This window comes from Boleophthalmus pectinirostris, unplaced genomic scaffold, assembly GCF_026225935.1.
Source record: "Boleophthalmus pectinirostris isolate CB_2022bp ecotype Guang Dong unplaced genomic scaffold, ASM2622593v1 HiC_scaffold_16, whole genome shotgun sequence".
NCBI classification, from domain to species: Eukaryota; Metazoa; Chordata; class Actinopteri; order Gobiiformes; family Gobiidae; genus Boleophthalmus; species Boleophthalmus pectinirostris.
The window spans coordinates 35,054,587-35,065,488 of NW_026571095.1; the positions used below are offsets into that span (position 1 = coordinate 35,054,587).

The 10,902-nt window shown below is 39.8% G+C and overlaps 1 protein-coding gene across 1 annotated transcript; it reads left to right on the plus strand.

The window, feature by feature from the left end:
- The first annotated feature begins 309 nt into the window (after nt 1-309).
- LOC110168034 (gastrula zinc finger protein XlCGF49.1-like) lies at nt 310-10,471 on the plus strand. Its single transcript, XM_055151482.1, has 3 exons — nt 310-456; nt 7,308-7,881; nt 9,932-10,471. The coding sequence occupies exons 2-3, from the start codon at nt 7,345-7,347 to the stop codon at nt 10,160-10,162; spliced, it is 768 nt and encodes a 255-aa protein (XP_055007457.1). The 5' UTR covers nt 310-456; nt 7,308-7,344; the 3' UTR covers nt 10,163-10,471.
- Nucleotides 10,472-10,902: the final 431 nt, after the last annotated feature.

Below are 10,902 nucleotides of genomic sequence, written 5' to 3' on the forward strand. Positions count from 1 at the left end.
AGTCAGTATAGTCACATTTTCTTTGTGTTTTGGTCGTTTTTAAGCAGCTTTTCTGTATTTTACCTGAACAAATGACAATGTATGTCTCGCTTTACTGTTGGCAGGGATCTAATTGAGCAAAAATAGGGACACCTCAGACATTTCTGGTATAAAACTGGGACAAATCACTGGTTTAGGATAAATCTGCTGGGACAGGGACACAGGGCTCAAAACTGGGAGTGTCTTGGGGAAATAGGGACGTCTGGTCGCCCTGATTTAAGTATAAAACATTGACAGTTTATTTTGTACTGACAGTAAACATCCTCCAGGGGGCGCGCTTGTTTTTTTTGTTTTTGTTACAGCAGTAGAAGAAGAGCGGTGTACTTCTGGTTCGTCTCTGACATTTGGGACATTTGTCTTTAAAAACAACCCAAAAGCACGTGGATTCTGTTACGGACGACCATCTGCGCATCTCAGGTTTGTGTTTGCGCACCGCTGGATGCTCCTGCGCAGTGTAACGTGTGCACATGCGTGATTCTGCGGTCGCGTCTGTTTGGGGTTAGCGTCGTTAGCTTGTTTTTGTCACGGGTCCGTGTTTCATCCGCTCTCTGCTCGTGTCTTGTCGTTTTTACCGGTGAAAATGCGTAAGTTTTGAGTCAGGCTGCGGAGATTTGACTCGTCAGTGTGCGGGTTTAGCGCTAAATGTGAAACGAACTGTGTCTCGCTGCAGCTACTTCTGTCGCTTTAGGAGTCACGTGGTCAAAACATCGACGCCATGTTCTGTCAAATTTGTTTATTTTTTAATTTTAATTTTAATTTTTTGGTCTGGTAATTTTTACTGAACTACCGCATACGTAGAGATGTTTATTTTACTTTTTTTTTTTTTTTTTTTTGTTTAAAAAAAAAAAAAAAAAAAAAAAAAAAAAAAACGCCCTGTGTCCCCTGTCCCAGCAGATTTATCCAAAACCACTGATATGTCCCAGTTTTATACAAGAAATGTCCCAGGTGTCCATATTTTTGACTAATTTGATCTAAACTAAGACTAAACTAAGACTAAACCAGGACTAAAACAGGACTATCACAATTTAATAAAAAAAAAAGTTGAAATATTGACACATCATATTGTTTAATGTATCGATATCATGTGCTGATCGATTATATGGAAAAAAAATCTTTATCACGATTAGTCAAACTATTAGTTACACGATGCATTTATTCAGCACTTTGTTATTGATAATTTACGCAAAACTTTAAAATTCGAAATATAGGCTACGAATATGTGCCTTAGAGCAGTTTTGCGATGTATAAAAAATAAAATGAATAAAACATACTTTGAACATGAAATAGACATAAATTATCAAAAATAAACCGTATATCCAGCTGTTCTACAATCTCTATAATAATGCATCAGTTTTATATAGCACTTTTTTGGACACTCAGAAGCTTTACAGAGCATTGTTCATTCACTCCACACCTGGTGGTGGTAAACTACTGTAGCCACAGCTGCCCTGGGGCAGAGTGACAGAAGCGAGGCTGCCAAACGGCACCATCGGCCCCTTTGACCACCACCGTCACTCACACACACACCAGTTTCATACTAGGCAATGTGGGTGAAGTGTCTTGCCTAAGGACACAACGACAGTTATTGCCACTGGCGCCCCCCTGTGGCACCAGATTTTCCCTCTGGTCTCCCATGCAAGTTTAACCAGACCTGCTGAGCTTCTGAGATCTGACGGGATCAGGCTTTGACAAACCGGTATGGCCATGATTATTAAAAAAAAATATATATATAGATATTTATATAAAAAATATCCCCAGATAAACTTTGTTAAGCATTTCAACTGGATTATATGAGTTTTGAGATGACTCAGAAATCAAAATTCAATTGATTGCACAGCCTTAATATATCTCCAAGAGTATTTTTTTTTTATTTATTTTACTAAATTATTTTGTTACAGAGCTACAGTTTTGTTGTTTGTTCAGAGAAAGGAAACTCGTTTATGCGTCACATTTGACATTTTCACTGTTTTGATGATTAAAATGTTTGTGTTTCATATGAACTTTGCACAAGAAGTAGTTTAACAAAGACTTAGTATCACAGACATGATTTAGTGCTTGTTTTTTATTGAACTTATTGTATCAAATCTATTTGAAATACCTAAATCAGTGTTTGTGAATGACCATAAAGCAAAAAAAAAAAAAAAAAAAAGCAACAACGGGACACGAGAATGCACGTGTTACACGCTCTTCACATCTTTATTTACACCAACCCAAACCCGGGTGTGTCCCAGTTTGGAATTTTTAAAATCTGGTCACTCTAAACCTGTTCAGAACTGCAGACCTGACAGACTCCGCCTCTTCAGTGGAGTTTCACTGTATTCACTTTTATATTTTGTTTTATATTCATGATTTGGATTTGAATTGTCCATGTGACATTTTTAACCCCTAGTGTAACTGAGTTGTGTTTTTGTTTTATTTTTAAATCTGCAATTAGTCAACACTGAGTCACAGGTGATGATAGGGGGTAGTTGAAAATAGACATTTTTGGAGCACTCAAGCCTCAAACCTGATTCATCAGCCGGTTTCACTAGAAACTTTGTGTGACATCGCAGCATTAGGATTCGTTCGCTCGACAGTAGGCAGGTACTTTTTTTATTTAACCAGTCGCTGCTGTTTGGTTGTGACGTATGTAATGCACCAAATCCTGTAGGAAGAAGAACAATAACGTCTTTCCCCTTGATAAAATTCATCAAACATTCTCTTTGTTCCGGCTTTAAATCCTCGATCTCGGGAATCGTTGCCAACACAGAATGTCTGTCTCTTCTCTGATTGGCTGTTGCCCGAACTCGCATTTCCGGGGGTCCCTCACCTCCTCATTTCTCTGGAGATGTCATTCCTCTGCCTGGAATGTCCCACAGTGTGACATTAAACAGCTCTACCTTACATTTATTCAATTACAGGCAGTGTTGGGATTTGACTTTTAAAATGTAATCCCCTACAGATTACAGATTACATACCCCAAAATGTAGTTTGTAATGGAATCCATTAAATTACTTAAAGTGAGTAATGTAATCTGAATACTTTGGATTACTTGATTTGCTGTAGAGAAACAAAGACGAGGAAATCTTCACATAAGATGTTTTGTCTGATAAAAGAAAATAAAAAGCCCAGACTTTACTGAACCAAATTAAAAATATTATTGATAGAAGAAGTTTAGTCTTGTTAAATCCTGTTTGAGACATAGTTTAGACCTGGTTTTAGTCCTGGTTTAGTCCTGGTTTAGACCTGGTTTTAGTCCTGGTTTAGTCCTGGTTTAGACCTGGTTTAGACCTGATTTAGACCTGGGTTTAGTCCTGGTTTAGTCCTGGTTTAGTCCTGATTTAGACCTGGTTTAGACCTTGGTTTAGACCTGGTTTAGTCCTGGTTTAGTCCTGGTTTAGTCCTGGTTTAGACCTGGTTTAGACCTTGGTTTAGACATTGGTTTAGACCTGATTTAGACCTGGTTTAGTCCTGGTTTAGTCCTGGTTTAGACCTGGTTTAGACCTGGTTTTAGACCTGGTTTGTCCTGGTTTAGTCCTGATTTAGACCTAGTTTAGTTCCCTAGTTTAGACCTAGTTTTAGATCTGGTTTAGTGTCCGGCAATGAGTGGAATTACCCCCCAAAAAAAAGGGATATAGCCCAAAATGTGAAAAAAGGAAAATACTTCTGTGTAATCCATTTATTTTAACCAAGTAACTATAATCTAATCACCACTCACTGAAACAGTAACTGTAACTGAATACAGTTACTCATAATTTGTACTCTGATTACTTAACTCTGGTACATGTAATCTGTTACTCCCCAACACTGATTACAGGTGGTTTTATAGCTCATAAATACCTAGAAAAAGAGGTGTTCTGACTGTGAGCGGAGTCGCCTCTCCACACATCTGACCTGTAACTTGTAACTTGGTCTCTGTGAAGATGGAAAGGTTTAATGCCGCACTGTGAAACATTTCAGACAAAGCGATAACATCTCCATCAGAAAATTTACACAATGCAGCTTTAAAGAAATGATAAACTCTCTCAGTGTGAACAATAATCTCACTGTATTTTCATTTCATACTTAATACTCTGGAAGATTCCCCAGGGTAAAACTTATCAGCTCAAGACAACGTTTATAAATGGACAATACTTAACCTTTTGACAAGACTCTCAGACTCTCAGAAACCCTCTGCTAGACACTTACAGACTCTCACATCCTTTTTGTCCGTTTGTCACCCTGGAGATGTGAATTAACGCTGCGACATCATTAAAGGAAGTGTACAAAGATCTCCGTGTGTATTCGCTGTCAGACGAAAGGGCAGCTGTGCAGAAGATAAAATATATTACAGTGCATCATAAGTCTTTAAGCAGTGTTGGGAAGGTGACTTTTAAAATGTAATCCCCTACAGATTACAGATTACATACCCCAAAATGTAGTTTGTAACATAATCCATTAAATTACTTCAAGTGAGTAATGTAATCTGATTACTTTGGATTACTTGATTTGTTGTAGAGAAACAAAGACGAGGAAATCTTCACATAAGATGTTTTGTCTGATAAAAGCAAATGAAAAGTTCAGATTTTACTGAACCAAATTAAAAATATTATTGATAGAGGAAGAGGAGACACGGTTCACGCAGCAGGATTTAGACCTGTTTTAGACCTGGTTTTAGACCTGGTTTAGACCTGGTTTTGGACCTGGTTTTAGACCTGGTTTTGGACCTGGTTTAGACCTGGTTTAGACCTTATTTAGACCTGGTTTTAGTCCTGGTTTTAGTTCTAGTTTAGACCTGGTTTTAGACCTGGTTTAAACCTGGTTTAGACCTGGTTTTAGACCTGGTTTTGGACCTGGTTTTAGACCTGGTTTAGACCTGGTTTTAGACCTTATTTAGACCTGGTTTTAGTCCTGGTTTTAGTTCTAGTTTAGACCTGGTTTAAACCTGGTTTAGACCTGGTTTAGACCTTGGTTTAGATCTGGTTTAGATCTGGTTTAGACCTGGTTTAGACCTTTTAGTCCTGGTTAGTCCTAGTTTAGACCTAGTTTAGATCTTGGTTTAGACCTGGTTTTGTCCTGGTTTAGTCCTGGTTTAGACCTGGTTTTGGACCTGGTTTTGGACCTGGTTTTGGACCTGGTTTTGGACCTGGTTTAGACCTGGTTTCAGACCTTATTTAGACCTGGTTTTAGTTCTAGTTTAGACCTGCTTTAGACCTGGTTTTAGACCTGGTTTTAGACCTGGTTTTAGACCTGGTTTCAGACCTTATTTAGACCTGGTTTTAGTTCTAGTTTAGACCTGCTTTAGACCTGCTTTAGACCTGGTTTGAGACCTGGTTTGAGACCTGGTTTTAGACCTGGTTTTAGACTTGGTTTTAGACCTGGTTTAGACCTAGTTTAGACCTGGTTTAATGTCCGGCAATGAGTGGAATTACAAAAAAATAAAAATAGCCCAAAAATGTGAAAACGGGAAAATACCACCATGTAAGTAACACCAAGTAACTGTAATCCAATTACCACTCACTGAAACAGTAACTGTAACTGAATACAGTTACTCATCATTTGTACTCTGATTACATAACTCCGGTACATGTAATCTGTTACTCCCCAACACTGTCTTTAAGTACAACCCATAAGTACAAACTGCGGACGTCTGGTAATTTGAAAATGACTGTCCCAACTTTGTGTTACTTGCAGCACGTTCGTTTGCCGTGTTGTGCAACTTCACACTTTTCATCAACTAGTTTAAAGTTCAGTTCACACATGGTCAAAGTGAACTGTTCATGTTCATAGTTCACAATTTTAATTTAGAACTAGCTCAAAGTTCAGTTCATTTTATTTTTAGGTGAGATATGGGTCTGGTCAAGTGGTAATGAGAGGGAAACAGGCAGATTATTTACATTCAAAAGTCTCTTATTCAGAAACTAGAGGGACTATTGAAATAAGTAAAGTATCAGAATGTAGGAAAGAGTTACACTCCAACAGGGTCAAGTTAAACCTGTCATGAATTACAACAAATAAATGATCAAAATATACCAATAATTGTCCATAGAAGTCACTTGTTCGATGTTTTACAGCTCAAATGTTATTGTAGTACAACAGAAATCTCCCCATTTTTGCATAGAAATTGTAAACATGAGAAATACTGATTCCCAAATCATTCCAGTTTTCATATATTTAACTACTGTATTTTTTTGGACCATAAGTCGTACTTTTTTTCATGGTTTGCTTGTTTCCTGCGACTTATACTCTGGTGTGACTTCTATATTAAAATGTTTGAGTGAAGCGGTGAGAGGTTCTAGTCTTGTGTGTGAGTATCTGCTGCTCCTGTTCCTCCTGTACCACTGTCACTTGGCTCTACTGCGCATGTCTCCTGCAGAAAGAGCCTCTGTCCTGTCTGTATCATGTCAGTCGATCGCACCATTACTTCTGCACCACTGAACAATTTAACACTTAAACAAACTTATAAAGACGACTGAGAAGACTGAACACAAATGCCCCCGAAAACAAAATCAGATTTTGCAGAGTCGTGAAATCTGCAGCTGAAAACGAGTTTGGAGTTTGGAGTGAGAGAGAAACTTGTGACACCGGGAGGATGCACCATGAAACTTTCCTGAAGTCACTGGAAGGACGGACAAAGTCTGGACTTCAGTGACACCGAAACCATCCTGCCAGAAGTGACAGAGGAATCGAGGATGAAGAATTTAATGGATTTAGTGATTTGGAGTGAGATGGAGAGTTTGTTAAACTTGTTCTGTTCTGTTGTTTATGTTATAGTTCTGAAGAAGAACTGTTCATATGTGACGTTGTTCTGTTGTTCTCTCTTCTATTGTTTTTACTAGAACTTGACTTTCAACAGGAAATGTCTATTCGTAGTTTCCCCCAAAAATGCGACTTGTATGTTTTTTTTCTTCTTCATTACGCATTTTTGGCTGGTGTGACTTGTAGTCTGAAAACTACGATCTAAGTCAGGGGTGGGCAAACTACGGCCCGGGGGCCAAATGCGGCCCTTTAATAATAAATATATTTTAATAAAAATATAATAGTAAAAGTTGTAATGCTTTGTAATGATTTTCAATTGAAATTCAAGCACATGTTTTCTACATATCCCATGTTATTTTTTTTCTCTTATGAGGTGCATTACTAAAACACTCCATCCATCTGCTCCTTGTCTGGCCCTTCCATCAAATTTTAAAACCCTTTGTGGCCCACGAGTAAAAAAGTTTGCCTACCCCTGATCTAAGCCCGTGTAGTAAATATCGTGACAGGCCAAGAAACTGTTTTATTCATTCATCTTTTATCTTTTTTTACAGAAACTCCAAGCGAAGACTCTGACCTTCAGCCCTGACCATGTTTGGCTGTGAGGAGTGTGGTAAGACCTTCGCCAGGCCCAACACTCTGAAGGCGCATCAGTACACCCACAGCGGCGAGAGCCCCTTCACCTGCCAAGAGTGCGGGAAAAACTTCACGCGCGCCGCCAACCTCAAAGTCCACCTCCGCGTCCACACGGGGGAGAAACCCTTCAGCTGCGACCAGTGCGGCTCGCGGTTCTCCATCTCCAGCTCGCTCAAGATCCACCAGCGAATCCACACCAACGAGAAACCGTACGGGTGTCCTCTGTGCCGGAAAGCCTTCTCCTACTCCAGCGGTCTGACCATCCACCTCCGCACGCACCACGAAACCGACCCCCGCCCGTTTATCTGCGACTTCTGCTCCAAAGGCTTTGTCCGATCCACAGACCTGAAGATCCACATTCGGCTTCACACCGGAGAGAAGCCCTACACCTGCGACCAGTGTGGGAAGGAGTTTGTGAGAGTGAGCGACTTCAGACGGCACGAGCAGACGCACCAGGCGCAGAAACCGTACCCGTGTGACCAGTGTGAAAAGGTAAAGATACAGTAGAAAAATCTAAATACAACAGTAAACAGTACGAGTAGTGTGAGCTGGGAGAAGAAAGTGAAGATATTTTTTTGTTGTATTGGTCTTTTTAGCGAGAGAGAGACAGACCAAGGGAGAGACGGACAGAGAGAGAGGAAAAGAGAGAAACAGACAGAGAAAACAGAAAGAAAGAGAGAGGGAGAGAGAGAGAGAGAGACGGAACAGAGAGACAGCAATAGAACAGAGAGAGAGAGAGAGACAGAGAGAGAGAGACAGACAGACAGACAGAGAGAGAGACAGATGGAGAGAGACAGATGGAGAGGCAGAAGTACTGATCAGGTAGGATCAGTAGATCTTGTTTCCTTTGAACTGCACATGCTGCATTTCTTGGTTTGTTAAAATCTCATGATATGACGTCAAAAACTGAACTAAAAAAAACAAACAAAAAGTTTCAAAAACTGTGTGTGAGCCAAGTATTCAGGAATCCTTTGATTGAATGTTCACCCAGTGCCCTGATATGTTCTGGTGTAATGATGATCACAAGTTCAAATGAGTGTTTAATTGAAATATTTATAAGTTGGAATAATTTCTGTGTAAAGCCTAGAAGAAACGGCAGACTACAATATTTAAATGAATTAATTTGTGTTTGTAGTCTGACCTATTGTATATCTGTATGCAACATACAATAATAAAATTCATTCACGCTGCTGGTTCACTACAGGTACGTACTTACGTATTTTTCGGACTATAAGGCACATGGAGCGAAACAAAACAGATAAGTCAAACTTTATTCAACTCATTCACAATACTCTCAACTAAGGATGGGCATGATTAATCAATTAATCGATAATTGATCATTAAGATTTTCATCAATTATGTTAATTTTAATCGACAAACCGAATGTATGTTGTTGTGTGTGTCGTGACCAAACAGGTGTGTACATGTGTCTCTGCATCAGAAGGAGCGAGACACAAACAGTGGGTCAGTCTGTAACGAACCGAAGCACAAATGTGTATTTAACGATGATTTGTACAAGAAATTCCACACTTTCTGTTGCGTTCGGGACAAGTGTGAGTCCATGTGCACAGTGTATAAAGCAGCACATATGTTTCTGTGTCCAGTGGGAAAAAGTTTTTCCAGGTGAGAGTCGCTCAATGTGGATGACGAGTCCCCACCTCCCTCCCCCCGTACGCTGTCCTGGTTTTGACAAACGCAAATCTGGTCACACTAACCTGTATTCACCTGAGTCATGTCTTTTAATCCGACAGAAATTGAACCACATCAGCGACACAAGAGCTGGAGTTTTATCTTCGCTTAGTTTATGCAAATGTGGTTTTAAGTTTTGTTTCTGTGAGAGTTGAACAAACCTGAATTAAACACATTATAATGTCAAACGGGCTGATGTGGCTCTAGAGTCGTTACGGTTTATATGTCGTAAAGTTGAATTTATTTATGCAGATTAGTAGTGCAGATAGTAATAATAATGATGATCATTTTAATATAAAAACGTCAATGATTAATCGATAATCGATCGTTAATTCTTCCGACGATCGATTAAGAAAATTTCATCGAATGCCCGTCCCTAGTCTGAACATTGTTCAGTTGTTCAGTAACACATAAAATACAAAACAATACACTCACTTTTTCAGTTCATTCTTCATGCACAAATCCATCATATTGTTCATGTTCAGCGTCTGAGTTTAACAATTCCGGCCTTGGTGAAAGCTCGGAAGACACTCGAGACCGATCCATCCGCAGATCGTGGTGTAATTCGCCCGGCGTTGTGTATTACTCCTTGAGGTTCCTGACTCCGGTAGCCGTAACACTCGCACCGGATTATAAGACGCACTGTTGATTTTTGAGAAAATTAGAGGATTATAGTCCAAAAAATACTGTACATTCAAATACTTTTCAATGAACGCTATTAACGTCTTGAAATCCTCTCAACTGTTAATGCTTGGGATGTGTTTACTCTGAACTAAACTGGTAAAAAAAACTGTCAAATTAATTTCTCCACTGTGCCACCATTAAACGCATCGTATGTTTTGTTTCTGTGTAGGTTTTCAGTTACATGTCGACTCTGCGTAACCACCAGCGCTTGGTCCACCCGGGCTCTCTGTCCTGCGACCAGTGCGAGAGGACTTTCAGCTCGGCGGCCCGGCTAAAGGAACACTGCGAGGGCCACGCCAACCACTCGTTCTCCTGCGGCGTGTGCGCGGAGAAGTTCAACGACAGGGACCTGTATCACGAGCACCTGAAGAACCACGAGATCCAGCCCGTGGTGGTCTGACGGGAGAGGATCTGAGGACGAGAGGGATTACGAAAGAGTTTAAAAGCTGCATTTCGTAACTTTACTGTCGGACGGCGGCTACCTGCTCGTCGTCATGGTGATGTTATTGGGTTGTCGGGTTTCAGACGGCGTCACGACCTCCTTCTGCTGGTGTTGGTTTACAGATTTGCAGATAGAATGTGATGATAAAGTGAGTTTACATGTGCTCGAGAATCCCGGTTATGAGTCCAGGGTTCCCACGGTCATGGAAATCCTGGAAAAGTCATGGAATTTTAGTATTCTGTTAAATTATCATTAGGCTATTAAGATTATTTCATGGTTGTAATGTGATTTGAACCCAGACTCAGGTCACCAATCTGTGTGTGTTTGTTCATTTGTTTTCAAAAAAACCAACATTAAAAATGAAAAAAAAAAAAAATTTCTTCATTATTTGTCTCCCCAAATGAAAAAAAATCTGATAAACCAGGTTTAAGCTAGAACTGAACTGGTTTAGTCTGTTTACCGATAGTCCTGGTTTAGTCCTGGTTAGACCTGGTTTAGTCCTTTTAGTTTTAGTCCTGGTTTAGTTCTGTTTTTAGTCCTGGTTTAGTCCCATTTTTAGACTGGTTTAGTCTGGTTTAGTAGTCTGGTTTAGTCCTGGTTTAGTCCCATTTTAGACCTGGTTTAGTCCTGGTTTAGTTCTGTTTTAGTCCTGGTTTAGTTCTGTTTTAGTCCTGGCTTAGTTCTGTTTTAGTCCTGGT